This window comes from Anthonomus grandis, chromosome 1 (assembly GCF_022605725.1).
Source record: "Anthonomus grandis grandis chromosome 1, icAntGran1.3, whole genome shotgun sequence".
NCBI lineage: Eukaryota > Metazoa > Arthropoda > Insecta > Coleoptera > Curculionidae > Anthonomus > Anthonomus grandis.
In genome coordinates this window covers 54,695,150-54,713,244 of record NC_065546.1, presented here as the reverse complement: position 1 = coordinate 54,713,244, position 18,095 = coordinate 54,695,150, and the positions used below count along the sequence as shown (strand labels likewise).

At 33.9% G+C, this 18,095-nt stretch overlaps 1 protein-coding gene across 3 annotated transcripts in view; it reads left to right on the top strand.

Moving 5' to 3' along the window:
- The first annotated feature begins 4,149 nt into the window (after window positions 1-4,149).
- The window catches only part of LOC126741967 (zinc finger-containing ubiquitin peptidase 1-like), a 65,120-nt gene continuing 51,174 nt past the window's right edge, over window positions 4,150-18,095 (top strand). The window contains exons 1-8 of one of the 3 annotated variants that reach the window (XM_050448476.1): window positions 4,150-4,588; window positions 9,500-9,632; window positions 13,433-13,599; window positions 13,658-13,862; window positions 13,919-14,053; window positions 14,120-14,269; window positions 14,785-15,066; window positions 15,462-15,687. In XM_050448476.1, the coding sequence (XP_050304433.1) occupies window positions 4,344-4,588; window positions 9,500-9,632; window positions 13,433-13,599; window positions 13,658-13,862; window positions 13,919-14,053; window positions 14,120-14,269; window positions 14,785-15,066; window positions 15,462-15,687 (1,543 nt within the window). In that variant the 5' untranslated portion in view covers window positions 4,150-4,343. Of the gene's footprint in view, window positions 4,589-9,499; window positions 9,633-13,432; window positions 13,600-13,657; window positions 13,863-13,918; window positions 14,057-14,119; window positions 14,270-14,784; window positions 15,067-15,461; window positions 15,688-18,095 lie in introns of all 3 variants that reach the window. The other 2 variants (XM_050448467.1, XM_050448458.1) reach the window with 2 other exon arrangements.

Sequence of the window (18,095 nt, the reverse complement as noted above, 5' to 3'; positions counted from 1 at the left end):
TTCAGTGGCTCATTATTAATGAAGTAGTTGGATTGAAACCGGTTGATCCTGCGAGTGAAACTAATAACACAACATTTCCTAGCATTTAAATGAAGATTGTTTTGTTCACACCAATTATTTAGGCGATCCATATCTGCTTGTAGTAAATCTTGATCCACAATACTACCAACCACCCTCCAAAATTTTAAGTCGTCTGCAAACATCAAACACTGACTATACAGGAAACAGTTAACTATATCATTAATAAATAAATTAAATAATAAGGGTGATGTATGCCCTCCCTGAGGGAGACCTGATGTTACGCTGATAGGATCAGAAAAATGTCCACCTACCCTGACCCTTTGAATACGGCCAGTTAAAGAATTCTTAATCCAACTCACAAAATCAACATGAAACCCTACGGAGATCAGTTTTGACAGAAGAATTTGATGATCAATACGATCAAACGCCTTACTAAAATCGGTGTATATAGAATCAATTTGTTTATGATCCTCTAATTTACTCATAAGATCAGATTGGTAACAGATCAAGTTAGTGGCAGTAGACTTATTCTTGCAAAACCCATGCTGTGAATCTGATATTAAGCCTTTGCATAACCAAGAAAGTTGATTAGCTATGAGGCTATCAAAAAGTTTAGGTATTGAAGATTGAATGCAAATACTTCTATAATTATCTATGACATCCCGACGGCCAGCTTTAAACAACGGCACAATAAAACTTTCCCTCCAGGCAATTGGAAATGTGGATGTTTGTAAGGAAGCATTAAATAACAAAGATAAAGGAATGGCAAGAGTACATACACACTTCCTCAAGAGAAAATTCGGAATCCCATCTGGGCCTGCAGTAATCTTGTTAGGGAGTGAGCTAATACCTTCAAATATATCATATGTTAAGATCTTAGTAATGTTTAAATTTAAACCATTAGCGGGAGCATTTTGCAGCTGATTATTATCAATACCAGGAGAATAAACAGTTTGGAAAAATTCTTTAAACATGTTTGCAATATCCAAACCACTGGACGCTTGCTTGTCACCATAAAAGAGCGTATTGGGAAGGGTATAATTGGACCTCTTATCATTGATATACTTCCAAAATGATTTAGGGTCATTCTGTAAGCCAGAATCTATCCCTTCAATATATTGTCGGAAGCACAAATCAGACATACGTTTGCATTCAGACCTAAGGCGAGAAAATTTTATATACTTTTCGTCTGTATTATCTCTCATATATAATGAATGAGCACTCCTTTTGTTCCTAGTTAACTTTCTAAGTTCAGGGGAGAACCACTTAGGAATTATATATTACTTATTATATAGCAATTCTTTTATAGTGTAGTTGCATGGATCTAATACATATTTCATGCATTCGTACTTGTACAGTTACTGTATATTTATTTGATTTTCCGGTAACTTGGTGTGGGTATATGTAACCTGTTGGAGATAAAGCTTATTATTATTATTATTATTATTAAAAGGCCAAGGGTAGTACAGGGTGTAACTTTGACCATCGGTTATTAGCAGGGGCGGCGTTATCAACAATAAAAATACCTAAATTAAGAAATACTTTTAATCCATCCCTTTGGATAACTGTGCCCCGGGATTCCCCGGAACCTAGGTATCCGAGCCAACTCTTCCCTTAGGTAAGGAGAACGACTGACTTGTCTTGAACGACCAATTTGTCGGTTCCCCCAAAAGGCAAAGTTACCCCGTTACAAGGGTATTCCACCCCTAGGCGAAGACCAGCGGTTTATGGTCCCACCGGTTCCTACCTGAGGGTAGAGGATTAGCACGAAGTGGTCATCGAATAACTGATAATTTCTCTAGATTTCGAGCTTGTATTTATACCTAAAAATTATGTCAATGACCCATAGTAAAATAAAGATGAAATACGCACAATTGCTAAGGTTGCATTTTGTGCCTCACAAATTCGGTTGTAATATTGATTATTAATTGCTTAGAAATTATAACAGTAAAAATTATTTGTTTTATACTGGTTGACAAAATTTTGACCCCCTTAAAATTTACATCAGTTTTCCTATGTTCCGCTTGGCGACGCACCACCCGGTATGTATTTATCGTTCTCCCAGATGTTATACTGGGGAGTTTCTGACACTCTTTGAAATGGTTTTGACACTATTTCCAGTGGGAGCAAAGTTAATCGTTAGTGGCGATCCTAATATTAATTATCTATCAGACTTGCATGAGCTTCAAAAATCTGCTGGCTTCTTTAATTCTACAAATGGTTATTAAACAAAACAACCAACAAAGATCACTTCATGCTCCCATATATTCATTGATTATATCTTTTAAATTTGGTCTCTGAGCTAAATTGTGTTGTCCAGGTTATTCCTTCTGGGTTGTCTGATCACGAGTTAATTCTGGCTAGGATTAGCGTACCGAAAATAAATATAGAATTTTTTTTAATTCGCTAGAGTACAGTGATGTGAATTTTAGAGGCTTTAGAAATGTATGCAATAATACTGATTGGACGGTGCTGTATCGTTCTCTTGTTTCTTCTTGTTTTGAGTATTTTCAATACGACTTTTCCCACGAAAAAAATAAATCCTAAGCAACACCAACTAACACTAACTATACCAACAGAAACAGACTTATTAAACTATTTACGAACATTTTTTTCCGACAGATGAGATCAAAAAATACAGACTAAAATTGTAAAAAACTTACAGAGTTACTTAACACGCGCACAAATAATATAAACAATAACAAATAATACTTGAATGGTACTACATCTAGTAAACAGTTAAAATTACAAAAAAATGAATCGATTGAAAAATCAATCTCGGATTAGCAGGTTTTTACTCAGTATTGGGAGCGAGTGAGAGAAAACCATCGGACTGTAGTGTTATAGGGTGTAAATAAATAAATAAATGTGTAAGGTAAAATTAAAATCCTGCATTCTCCCTCCACGTATTTATTAAACATTTAGTTATTTAACATTCCCTACATGTTTCGGACACAGTGGTGTTTTTTGATATGGAATCAAACCCTGGGGCGTATATCCAATACCAATTTTAAACCTTTTATCCCCTGATGATAGACACCACTATATCCGAAACATGTAGAGAATTTTAAATAACTAAATGTTTAAGAGGAGGAAGACTGGAGGATTTTTTTACCTTAACCTATACAACTCCACTGCAAGTATGAACTATTTCTTTACAAATAAATGTATGTTAAATATGTTAATGAATCAAATCAAATGTTAGTGTTTGTCTCAAGGGTTTAAAGTTGGATCTTGGAAGTTTGGAAATCCTGGAAATAAATAAAGCCATCAAATCACCGGTTTACACTTGCGTTAATGAGCAAACTATATTTCAGAGCAACACTTTCTTTAATTCCTTAAGTCTTAACAGTAACACTAACATTTGATTTGACTAATTAATCTAATATTTAAAACACATTTATTTACACCCTAAAACACTACAGTCCGATGGTTTTCTTTCAGATTTTCTTTCGCTTCCAGTACTAAGTAAAAATCTGCTAATCAGAGATTATTGAATTTTGTTGTAATTTTAACTGTTTGCTAAATGTAGTAGGTACCATTCAAGCATTATTTGTTATTGTTTATAATTTGTGTGTGTGTTAAGTAACTCTGTAAGTTTTTTACAATTTTAGTCTGTATTTTTTGATGTCATCTTCCAGAAAAAATGTTCGTAAATGTTTTTGAACTGTTTGTAATATATTTGATTCTGATGATGGCAAGAACACTGCCGAAATGCATCGCTTCATTAAAGAATTAGCATTTTATTTGTGGAGAAGACTTTCCCTACTCACTTTCCAATCCATATATAATTAATATGGTACTTCCGGGTGATTCCATTTATTTAAAAATGTCGATTTTTTCTGATTATGAACGCCAATCAACGTTTTATTCCATAAAATTCAAATTTTCCGGCAGAAAAAAATCTTGGTCCGTTTATCATATGATTGATCGATTTTTCAGCTATTTTACAAATGAGTAATTTATATATTTTATAAATGCTGTTATCAACGTATGTCCGCAAGTCTAAATCACCCGTAAACGAATCTTCATTCCGTTTTATGATAATAAAAAAAAAACAGGCAATATGCACTTTTTAAGTCTATCTGGTGTACGGAGGGTTGCGGCAGTAGTTGCGTCAAAAAATTTTTAGGTCACATAACACACAACAACTGTCAATTCAAGTCCAAAATTTCGTTTCTTTATTCAAAAACAGAAAACTGAATTTACCCCAAAAGACTCTTGATTTGCTTAAAAACATCGTTTATATTTCTTCTTTTCAACACTTTTAACGATGACGATCATTATTTTATAATAAGAGAACTAACCTCACCAGGGTGAAGATGGCAAGTAATTGCCCTGATTTCAGTTATTGCTGTGAAATTTGCGGCCTGGAGGGCCTCAGCGAGGACGAATTCCGCAGCCACACTCACAACGCTCACGTAGAAGGTTTCGGCGTGTGCCCCTTTTGCGAATTAACCGCCGCCAATCCTGCGGAGCTCATTATTCACGTTAACCAGGCTCACTTGGACTTTTTAACACCCGAGTCTGAGAATACTATAAGCTTTATCGATGATCCTAGTCCTAGGTAAGTCAAGGATAATAATCCAGGACTATTATTAGTATGGACATCTGTGTGCAATAGATTGTCCCACAGCAATTATGCCATCTTGCAGCTTCGAGACTATGTGGATGCATATACACATTAAAAAAAAAAGCTGTTATGCCTCAGTGCATTCCACTCATCCTATGCCTTATTAGCGTGAAGTAATTCCTCCAGTATTAGCAGAGTGCTAATAAATCAAAAGCACATTGTATGTATGATGTTTAGGCTTTCCTTCAGAGAAACTTGCCAGAGTACTTTTAAAAAAGAAAAAATCCATCCTAACTATAATTGCGGGGCTTAGATGCTAAGGGGTACAAGTGTCAAAATAATGTTTTTGAAAAAATCGAGGTAAAAGTTATTTTTAAATAAAAAATTCTGCATTAAAGCAATTACATAGAATTTTTTTTTACAATATTTTCGTACATTTTTTTATTTTACGGTTAAAATTTTTTAAAATTTGGTATTTGGTTTCATTAAAAAAATTTTAGAATTTTGAAAAAACGTTTGCACTTGTACCCCTTTGCCACTAAAGTATTTGAAAAATTCCAAAATACAAAAACAAAAATAAAATTAACTCAAACACATTTATTTTTTAGAAAAGAAACATTTTTTTAATCGTAATCTGATTCCAGTTCTTGTTCTATATTTTCTTCATCCTCTGAGGGAACATCCACCTGGGCTTCCTGAGAGGTTCTTTCAACTTGAAGAATATTATTGTGTTGGCGCGTTAGAACTTCGTCGTGTCTTAGGTTGCGGTAAAAATCGTGGTGTATCGGGGGTATAAAGGGTAAAAGCTCCAATAAATTCTTATATTTTGGAAGCTTTATTTTAAGGGGCCCTTGGCGGAGAGGTGGGAGTTCAATTGCCGAGGGAATTTGTGCAGGTCGTCCTATCCTTTTCATCTTTTTCAAGTCAACAATAGCAAAAGGACATTCTTCTATCAGTGTGTCCTTAAAAAACAAAGTACAAGGTGTCTGCTTTTCAAAGTGAAGCCATTGCATTTTTCATAAGCCCTTTACATTATCATTCATAATATTGCACAAGGGAGCAATACTTTTGAAGTCATTTTCATTCATTTTGGTAACCAAGAATTTCTTACTAGACTTTGCTACAACATCTATCCATTCAGTGGGGACAAAAACAAACGATTTTTTTTCTTTGCTTTTTCAATGAAGCCAAAGTCTTGGTCACATTCCATGAATGCCTGACACCAAAAATCTGTGATCTATAGTTTCAATTTGGGTATATAATACAATATAGTTCCAAAATGTAATAATGTGCTGTCACTAAACGCATCAATGTGTTTGACGATGCGCGGTAAGCCTTAAATAAACTTTAGGAGACATGAAATTATTTCCCCAGCCCCTCTTGATGCCTCTCCTTCATGCCACATAAACATCTGTCCTTGACCCTTAGCAAGGTCATGTATACCAAAATTATAGGTCCACAACTATCTTAGGTAAAATACTTTGCTATTAGTCAGTAAAAGCGTCGGTAGGGTCTTTTGCAGATCAAAGCAAATGTCTACTCGATCAGCAGAACTTGCAGCTTCAGCTTTTGCTTTATTTTTAGCCTGTCGAGCTTTCTCTGCTTTCTTAAGATGAACTTCTTTATTGACTTTTCAACCGCGGTATCCTCTGGTCTTCCGTTTTTTATTGTATTACTAAGCTGGTCACATAATGTACAAGTATCTGTATAAGGTCTATGGAAGCTTAAATTAAAGCAAGTATTAAAGGTATGGCAATAATAGCTATCTTTACAGGCGTTTTATTGTGTTAATTACAAAACTCTTTGTAATCAACACAATAAAATGCCTGTAAAGATCCTGTAGGTCATACATTTTGTTGACATTTAAAGCGTTAAAAAGAGATGGTTGGATTTTAGTTTGTTATCACTTAATATTGATAAGACCCATTTTATGATGTTTGCATTGACTCAGGCAACCCTTCCTAAAGTTCAAGAGCTCAAGGTACATGATTATCTTGGCGATATACAATCTTTGCACTGCAAATGTCAATCTACCGTTAAAAGAAAATGTAATATTAAGTATCTAGGTGTATTCATGGATGAAAATTTAACTTGGAAATCACACATTGAATTTGTAACTGCTAAAATACGGAAGTTGATTTATAAGTTTTATGATCTACGTAACATCCTACCAATTAAAATTCTTAAAACTATATATTTATCTTTAATTGAATCAATTCTAAACTATGGTATTATTGTCTGGGGAAATGCTCGAAAAACTTTTATGTCAGCTTTAAATGTAGCACAAAAGTATATAATTTAAATAATGTATTTTAAAAACAGAGGATACCCATCTGAATTGCTATTTCATGAATGTAAATTATTGACATTAGAACAACTCTACATAGTGGCAGCACTTAGATTTATGTTAAAAACAGATTGTTATAAACAGGAAATATCTCATCAATTAAATACTAGAAATTCATCTCGGCAAAATGTTAATATACCTTTAGTAAATAGTTCAGCCATACAGAGACATATCTATTTTCTTGGTCCCAAACTGTACAATTTCCTGCCTCTTTCACTAAGAACAGGAAACTATCGTCAAATTAAACATAGATTTAAAAAATGGCTTATTGATAGTGAGGTAGCTATTAATAATTTTGGCTAGATTAACTTGTTAATTCCTTCTCACTAGATTTCTTTTTCCACTAAATTAGCTTAGTCTCCTTCCATAAATTAACATTATATAACCTCATTATTATTATTATTATTATTGTTTATTGTTCATTTACTTAAGTATTTCTTAAAAATGTAAGTATTAACTACTGCACACACAGATTTATAATCCATTGTGCAGTTTAAAGTAAATTGTATAAAAAACAAATGTATTAAGTTTGAATAAATTGAAAAATTGAAAACTGAAAAATTGAAAAAGCAGAATCCAGATATTTTCGATTTGGATTATAATGACTTGTGTAATCTCTTGAATTTGGGAAACGAGGTAATATGTTTTTTTACAAAGTTTGTTACAGAAATATCAAACTTGTTAAAAGGGGAATGTTTGCCTCTTTTTTACCAGTGGGAGAGTCAGATTTTTTTTTCATAACGTTGGTAAACCGTTTGTTACTTATATTCAAAGTACGCAAAAAAACTGTTTGCATACACATTGTTGTGCTGACCGTCTTATGACTTATGGCTCCTTGAAGTCTGCGGCGAGGAGCACTTACTCCAATACATGAATACAAAAAAGAAGTCTGAAGATTCCAGTTTTGCAATTTCCAAAATTTTGTAAAAATAGCAAGTCGCTCATTTTCAGAAAAGTCTTTGCATTTATAACGACAGGAATGGGGATAAGGTTGCACTTGCTTACAAACGGGAACTTCCCTTTTTTGTCCCACATACTCTAGGCCACTATTTCTTCTTTTTTTAGCTTGCAAACGTTTCCATTGTTCCGGATTTATCCTTCTTTTACTAGGTTTTCTGGTTTCCTCCGAAATGGTTGAATTGTCTGAATTCGCCTCAGTACCGTGGTCAGAACTACTTGAACTTGTTTCATCCTCATCAGAGCTGTGTGGTAGGAAATTGATGTCGCGATCTGAATCATCTTGTTCTTGATCACCTAAAAAATATGAGACTACAGAAAGAAACAGCAAACAGCAGCAGGCAAATTGCTAGTATACAAAAAAGCGAAATTATGCATAATTGCATAATGTACCTAAGTATTATTTTATATTTTTCTAGATTAAAAAAATCAGTGCTTTTTTTATATCCAAAATTTTGATCCTATATAAGTTTACTTGCAAACTAGCATATGTATAGTCGAATAAATTCTTAACTTGCAGGTCCAAGAACATTATTGATATAAATCAAGTTAAAAAGAGTGCCCTAAAATTCTGCATCAAATAAAAGAGGTCCCTGTTTTGCCAACACTCTTATTTTGAAGAACAAGTTTCTTAAATCTAACACCATTTGCATAAGTTTAAACCCTAATTACAAATTAATAAAATCTGACTAACATCAACATGTCAATAAAAACATAAAATATTAACTCTGCGAAAATTATAACCCAACTTTTTTAATATTTATTGCAATAAATCTAATTTTGAAATCACAGCAGTTTTTTAGACTAAGGCAATAATAATTTTCTTTAAAAATATATAAATAGGTACTTACTTGAAATACGCGTTATTATTTCACTCATTTTAACAACTTTTTTACGAGCTCGATTTGCAATGATGCTAAACAATTCACTAAAAACAATGCCTAACACCTTACAGGCAAAGGGGTACAGATGCACTTGTATCCCCTTGCCACTAATTACTTTTAAATATTGTTTGAGTAGTTAAAAGGGATTTTACGAGAAGGCGCCACCAGTAGCAATATTCACTTGTATCTCTTTGCCACAAAGTTTTTGGTACTATGAAGATTTATTTTATGAACTCATTTTTTAAAATTTTGTAACTTGTACCCCTTAGCATCTAAGCCCCTCAATTAACATCTATATCTTGGAGTGCGCATGTCAAGTACATAAAAATCTTTCCAACCACATGAGATCTGGAGATGTTAATTTTTATAAAACTCGAAATGCAGATAAATTATACATCCCTTTACCCGGTTGTCGCAGGTACAGGATGGTCCGGAAATTGCATCTCTCAAAATTTTTAATCATCTCCCATGTAGAATAAAGAGAGCTAAGACTTTTCTAACTTTTCAGAAAGCTCTTGGACTATGTTAGATGACTGTCCTTTTTACCCGTTGACAGAGTTCTTTAACTGTAGATTTATTGACTAAATTTGTTTTCTTTCATATCTTTATAATTTTATACTATTTTTATTAGTATTGTAGTTTTTCAACAACTCCTATACATTGTTATGATGTCAATGGAAATAAACAATTTGATTTGATTTGATGATTTTTTTCTAGTGAATATAATGGTTTCAATGGAGAAAGCAGTGTAACATGGAACAATCCAGCCACATACTCCTCCAACAGAAGCCTGAATGGAGAGAAACTAGATAACAAATCAACTTACTCAAACATTAACCTTAGTCCAAAAGTAAGTTGTTTATTCTATAATTATTTATTTCTTTATTCCCTTTTAAAACACAAAAAAATTGGTATTACATTGCTACTGATCAAAACTAATGCCTAATATCTACATAAAAACTAAATGAAATAAAAAAAATAAAATAAGGAAAAAAAAACAATATACATCTAAATAAAACAGCTTTTGCAGACTAAGAATTTGGTTTAACCCGTTTTTGCCCGAATTTACGTAAAAATTTAGTACTTGTATGCTCGAATTATTCAATTTCTTAAAAAAAGTTATTTTTTACTTTTTTTAAATTATTTTTATGTATAACGTTAAAATTTTGTATAAAATATAAAAAAAGTGTTTTTGCTTCCTTTTAGGTGTTTGTTCCAATTTTGGAACACTGGGAATAAAAGACACCATGACAAAGTTTACACAAGTTTACTTTTAATATTATAAACATAGCAAACTAATAATAATAAAAGGCATAAAGAAACAAAATATGCTTATACAGCATGAAAATTTTTAAAACATTGTTCATGCAGATTGATATTGCACTTCTCGCACATTTTTGTCGTATTTTTTTGACATAAAACATAACGTCCTTGTTGTAGAGCAAGAACCATCCAGTGATTCAAACCATCAAATCGCATGTTTCCATGTAGCCGTTCAACTAAAGGTTTAGATGATTTTGGTCTTCCTCCACCAACACAGGGTTGCCCATACTTTTTCAAATAAAGATTGGTAATCTCTCTTCTGAATTTTAGAAAATCTACTTTCGTACAATTCTGCTGCCGTCTATATATCTGCCAAGCATTATGCATCATGGAGTCTAAGCAGAATGCAAACAATGGCCACCATCATTTTTTCGACCTCACACTAATCCTATAATTATTAATGTCTTGATCCAAGTGATCTACGCCTCCCATATTTTTATTATATTGTGCTATAACAAAGGGTTGAGGAATGGGTACTTTTTTCTTTTCAGTAGATACCCATCTATCTATTGGCATGGCATATGGGATTAATAGGATCACATGAACTAATTGTCAACACAGGACGATTATCGTTCCACGATGTAATGGTTACCTCAGTTGTTTTATCCGTCATATAGCTATATGTTCCTCGAGTTGTTTTTTTGACATCCAATTTAGATGGAAGGGGATCATGATCAGTTCTGTTATTTATTGTACCGGTGTAGCCATATCCAATTCTTTGTAACTCATTAACCAATTTTATAGATGAGAAAAATCGATCACCATATATTTTAAATGGAATATTTTGAGGAAGCTTGGACAATAACGTTCTTACAACAGAGCCGCCAAGACCTAATTCCATATATTGCCTATTTTTTTGCTTTCCCTAATAAGGATAAAATTGAATTAAATATCCACATGCATCGCACAGAGACCACAACTTATACCCATATCTAATAGGTTTATTTTTAATGAATTGTTTAGCGCCATGTCGTCCAAAATAAGGTAGCATGCCTTCGTCAATACTTAATTTTTCGTTAAGAAATGCTTGATTTAAAAGACGCTTATTTATCCTATCAAACAATGGACGCATTTTTGTAAATTTATCTTCTTTATCTAGATTCAAGTTATCTGCACAATGTACATATTTTTTAATCAAATCAAACCTATTTGGCTATATAACTCATGGCCTTGGCTATTGCAGGATTATAGGGGTCAGTATCTGTTTCCCATAACATGCGCCACCTAGACACTTGTAGATGACCCGAAACGAATAAAATTGAGATAAAACATTTTAGCTCGTCAATACTAATTCCAAAGTTATAATTACCTTTTTGATTGGCATAAAGGATAAACATATTTTTCAAATAGTTACAAAAATTCAAATCAAAAAAACTTTCGAAGCAAGTTACCGCATCAGGATATATATCATATATTCTCTCGATTGACTATAGGAGAAATAAACTGCGGAAATTTTGGATCTAAATCGCGATTTTCCCAGTCCCTTTCGTCGTGCCAGAGGAATATCGTCTTCACTATCCCATCCTTGATCCTGAGTAGTATCTTCTTCCAACTCATCACCTATAGACACAGCACCAGTTGGTCTAAAAATCCTTGCACTTTGCATTGGCTTCAGCTGCTAACTGGCGTCCACTTAAATGGTCAACATCTGTAGCTGGCGTTTCATCATCATCTGAATCTTCTTCTGAATCTAACCCGTCAGCTGGGGGAGTGATAAAAATATCTGCAGCCCAAAACTCTTCATTTTCAACTAACTGCGTTAACTGTTCTGTAGTGTAGAACCTGTAAACAAAGTTAAGCTATACGGTGTCATCCAAACCCATTTTTGGAACATTAAAAAGTGGAGGGGTGGGGTAAGACAACTATATTATTTATTTTGTTGTAATACCTCACATATTGTTAAGAACAACAATATATATAATGGTAATATATTTCAAGTGCAAATCTAACAAAAGGATGAATGTAAATACTTACTTTCTGGAGGCCATTTTATATGCACTGGTACACAAAACAATTATATTGCTGCGCGACGCTTAAAAAGATGTTCTATGATCTTACAAATGCGCGTTGTCGTGTCCAAAATCATACTAAATCGAAGTGGTTACCTCAGGCGATATCTTGGTTTCAGATGGCGGCGTGGAGTGGGTAAAAGAGATGATGTTCCATTATCGGAACACCGGGAACAACTCGGATGTGTTAATTATGGAACACTGGGCAAAAACGGGTTAATAGGATCCTTTATTTGTTTTACATAAGCATTTAAAAAGTCTATAAAATACATAATTTTCACATGGTTATATCCTTGTATGTGAACAATCCTTATATGTGAAAGTTTATTGTTTTTAATTGTTAGATGTATTGTTGGAACATAAAAAAATTTAATAATTTATAAGAAAGCAGTCTTTATATTTAATGTGATTTATAACATTATAGATAAAAAGGGCTGAATGCAGATTTCTCCAATTATCCAGTTGCTGAATTAAAAAAAAAACCTTAAAATAGCATTATATACTAAACTTTCTGATATAAAGGAACCTTAAAAATAATTTTTGAACCTTTTCAATCAGTTCAATATTCAGAATTCAATTTGGTGTGTTTATAAAATAGAGGCATGAGTGATGATTTTTTTTAACTAAAATTTTCAGTAGCAAATGTTTGTATTGTAAATTGGAACTCTGGAAGTAATTTATATAATCAACAAAAATGCCCAAAAACTTAGAGCAGTTGTGTTTAACAATCACTTATGGATTCTCCACTTATTGACATATTGATTCTCATGATATACAGGGTGGTCCAATTTAAACGTCATTAATTTTAACACATGATAGAGAACTTAAAAAGAAATAGACTTTCATTATAAAAGTTTTCTCAGAAATGTTTAACAACAAAGATACAGGGTGTTAAAGTTAAGAATAATTAATTGCTTAATAAATATTGTTATGAAGCATGTTTTCCCATATTTTAGCAAGCAAATTGATCATAAATATAGGCCTATAGCTCTTAACATTACTAGCAATATCAGATTTAAATATAGGTCTTATAAACTGCATGCTTCAAATTGTCTGGAAGTTTACTTTGTTTAAGATATAAATCATGAAAAGCTCCTCTGCACATCCTTTAAAAATTTAGGCTGCTTTATTAGCCTTACCTGTAGCTTTTTTTGGTTTTACTTTTTTAATGCTTTGGAGAACATTCTCAATTGTTAGTTTTGGGTAATAAAAACACCCTTGATTCGGTGTACTATTAAAACTATTTGATTTTTGAAAAACAGCGCAAAAGTATCTGCATTTATTTAACTTCTTAATAATAGTATTGCTGTTTGGTTAGGTTAATGGTGGGGGTGAACTAACCCCAAAAAATTCGAGCCATGGTGAAGGATCACCACTTAGATCTGGTTTGGCACTCAAATTAAAAAGCGCCTCACCAGCTTTACAGTGTCCGATGTGCAACTATACTAGTGGTAGCCCCAGTGATTTAGAAGAGCATGTCAACAGGTGAATTTCCAATTTTTATATATTGTTTGCGAAACAATCAAGTTTTAATCTTATCCAGGAGACATTTTGATTTAACTTCCCCATCGGTGGGCAGCATGGGCCTGGAAGAATGTTACTCATGTCCCTTATGTGTAAAATCGTTTCGTTCCGCTCCAGACTTAGAGTTGCATGTGAACATTGAGCATAAAGATGTACTGTCTCCTGCCAGCCCCTCTGCTTATAATTGTCCCGTGTGTGGATTGGCTTTGGATAGGGAAAGTGATGTAAGTTTTACGCTTTCGTGCCCCCCAAATATTGTTGATTATTGGCCTATTTTCAGGGTGAATTGGCCCAACAGCATGTAGACTCTCATTTTACAGCTGGATCACCACAACCCTGCGACAGGGCAGCCCTACGCGAAAGAGAACGCAAAGAGTTCGAAATGCTCCGCGCCCAATACGGGATGGACAATCAGGTGGTTAGTTTTTTAAGTGGAATTTTATATTTATTTTGATTCGGGGCTTCTCGTTCGGTTTTTTAGGGGAATTTCCGAGAGCAATCGGTTACTAACATGCAACGGGCGGTTTACGCGGGTGAAATGAGCGTCGCCGACTACTACGAGCGTCAGTTGGATCTTAAGGCGGCCGAAAGTTCGGGGGTGGACGATGGAAATTCCGTAACCAGGAGCATGGTACGTGATAGCAAAGTCTATATATTTCATCTTGAAAATACAGGATGTCCCCTTTCAAATAGTCAAAAATGCTATTAGGAAATTAATTAGAGAAATATAATTTTACATTTTATCATCATTTTACGTTCAAAATTACTTATGTAACTTATCTATTCGTTTGTACCATATACTTTGTAAAAAAAATGCGTTCTTTCTGATTCTGCATTAAAAAATTGTTGTTTCCATTTAAAAAACATATTGATGACGTAATTTTGTTTAGTCACCCTGTATTTTTAATTTCCACGTAGAAAAGCCCTAAACCAAATATTAAAATCGACGGGTTCCGGCATTTTTTTCAGAAACGGTCCATTTCATTTTTATTGAATTTATCCGCTACTTTACGGATGCACTGTATAAACTGTGGTGGTAGTTAATAAATCAATGTATTAAGGCTTGAATGACGATACCGAATAATGATGTCCAGATTTTAGTGTGATAACTAGTAAGAATGTAAAAATACACCTTATGTTATTTAGGTTCCGAGGGTGAAAGCGATGAGCGCCAACTCACAATCGGTAACTCGTACGCTACTGTGCACCTGCGTGGATCATTACGCGTCTTCTTACGGAGATCGGGGCTGGGGCTGCGGTTATAGGAACACGCAAATGATCATCTCGAGCCTGCTCACTCACACGGGATATAACGAGCGACTGTACAAGCTGTGGCAAAAGGAAAAACCGCCCAGGAGTTCGGTGCCGAGCATATCGCGACTGCAGAGTCTTATAGAGCAGGCTTGGTCGCAAGGTTTCGATATACAGGTACGATTTTATTAATTAATTTACTTTTATTTATTTAATTATAAACTAACAAACGCCACCATTTAGTTAAAGCTTTGCCAAGCATAGTTTATCAGTATTTTAGTTATTACTTTAACAGATTAATGTTAACTATTAATTTGTACTTGGAATGTTATATACGGTGACAATAAAATAAACATATTAGAGTAAAAAAACTCTCATTGATCCCTAAGCTATGTCCAAAAATATTTGCTAATGAATGAAAACCTTGATGTTGCAATACGTCTTTGAGAAATTGAAATTTAGTAGCTCTCTCTAGACCTTGAGAGAAGTAACTTGTAAGAAATGCTAGTTCGTTAAATTTTTTTAAATTATTTTTTTCCAAATAATTAAAAAAAATATCTTAATATTTTTAGGGTTCTGAACAGTTGGGATGTAAACTAGTCAACACGCGGAAATGGATCGGGGCAACAGAAGTGGTCACCCTGCTGTCGTTCCTGCGCATCCGATGCCAATTGGTGGATTTTCATCGGCCTACTGGTCCCGGCGGTTCACACCCGGAATTATTCAAATGGGTCCTGAACTATTTCGAGAGTAGCGCGGGCGGAGAGTTTACCGCCCCCTTATACTTACAGCATCAAGGTAAATAATGAGTGTATCCCAAAAAAAAAATTATAATAGTATAGACTAGGTTTGGGACTCTTTTTTTAAAAATTTAAAGAAATACTCGGACCCGTCGATTTTTGAATTTAGCAGAACAATTTTGTTTTTCCACTTTCAACCTCTTGGCAGGGGTTGCAACCATCCTCAAAATCTAAAATAGAAGTGGGGGTCAAGTAATAGCCTATTTTAAAAGTCTCTTTATTCTAGTTACAACTGCCAAGTTTAAAATTGCTAACTTGAGTTTTCGCAGTATGACAGCTTGTCAAAGATTTTGAAACAATATTATTGTTTAATACATATAGCGACCGTTTTTAGAGGTTCTAGATTTATAAAACTAAAACGCTCGCACCCGTCGATTTTTGATTTTAGAAAACGATTTTTGTTAAATTCTTAACCCCACAACTTCAACCTCTTAGCGAGGGCGACATTCACCCTTATTTTTTAAATGCGGCGGCGTATGCATTTTTTAAAAATGAATATACCTACTATTTAGGTCGAGTTTAGGTAATTAATAGAACTTTTTTAAAAAATTAAAAAATTTGTTTCTAGTATAAGTAATTTTGCATAAAATATCCCTGATATTTTGCTCAATTTAGCACTTGGGTTCTTATAAATTATCGGCCAATAAATGGAACACATACATGGCGGCTTTTTCTATTGCAAAAAATACTAATAGAAAAAAGACAAAATAAGAGGTATAGTTTCTAAGGTTTATTAGTCTACAACAACTAATGTGAATGGGGAAGACAAGAGGCACTTTTAAAAATAAATTTAATCTACAGGGTGTTTTAAAATTGACTAAACAAGATATGACAAGATGATTTATTATTGACTGGACACAACCTATTATTTTTTAAATTTGTCATTCGCTATCTGAGGTTTCATAAGAATTTAAAGAAGAATTGTCAGTATCACTATCACTGTTTCCGGAACCAGGAGTTATAATAAGTGGTTCAACTACAACTTCAACTTGAATATCCAAATCCCACATTTTTTGTTCTTCCTTGATCACATGTCCGATGCACTTTTGCCAGTTAGTTGCTGTTACGCCACCAATAGTTTCGTTTAATAAAACTTTTACGTCATTCAATTTAAACGTTGATTTTTACTAGCAACTTCACTTTTTATTTGTGCCCATATAAGTTCTATAGGTTCACAATGGTACGGCGGTAAACGCGATATTGTAACACCACGTTCTCGCGCCATTTCATCAACAACATATTTAATGTACTGGTTTTTGTGGATACGAACAATATCGAGCAATTGTACCTTGAGCATGTCTTTGTCGAATCGTATGTCCCCTTTTGATTTTAACAAGCCTTTTATGTCTCATTTTCACCAAGCAGTCGTTGGTATTTTTTCCATTCGCCGACTATGATAAGGCGCATTATCTATGACGATAACTGAACCGGGGTCTACTCGTACCAATACCGACGAAAACCACTTTTCAAAAACCTTTGCGTTCATATCTTCGTGGTAGTCACCCGTTTTCTTCGATTCAAAAACGTTCAGACTACCTTCCAGAATCACTACCTATATGGGTAATAATTAGGCGACGGCTCTTGCCAGAAGGAACTTTCAAACCCGTGGAAAGCCCATCCAAAAAGGCTTGCCGCGAATTTGTGACATTTAAGTCCTGCCATACTTTTGCACGGGTGTGTCCTTCATTCAGCCATGTTTCATCGGTGTAATAAATTTTTCTTCCTTCGCGCCGATGTTCACGAATTTCTTTTAAATATTCCATTCGATACAATACGATTTCATTTTTTTTCTATTAAAAAACTTTTGCGGTTCCTTCTTAAATATCGAAAATTCAACTCATGCAATGTTCGCTTTAAAACGCCAAAAGATATTTTGGATAAAGAATTATCAGCAGTAAGTTCTGTCTTAATTTTCTTTATTGTTGGTATCTCGTTCCTAAAGAACAAACTGTGCACTTTCCGGCGAATGGCATATTTTACGTAATCATCTAGCACAATCTTTTTTCTGCCTCTTGTCTCCACTTGCTTTTCTTCTTTAGGTTTAAGACATCTAAAAACTGTCCTGAAACTTAATTTTGTTAAATTTTCGCATAATTCTGCCGCGTCCTCAACAGACAAATCTGGATTTCTAGCACGAACACTTTCATATACAGTTTTCACTAACTGATGTTCGCCAGAAGTCAAATATTTCCTTTTTGCTTTTTTAGCAGACGGACCAGAACTTGACGAAGCTTCGTCTTCCATTTTATAACAAAATTATTTTACTTAAAATACCTATTTATTACAAATTACTCAAAATATTTATTAGAATAAACCCCCAAACGCGTCTATGGAATGAAAGAGCAACAAATGCAGGTATGTTGGCTAGGCGTTGCCATTCTGCTAAAATTAAAGGCTGGTCGGATT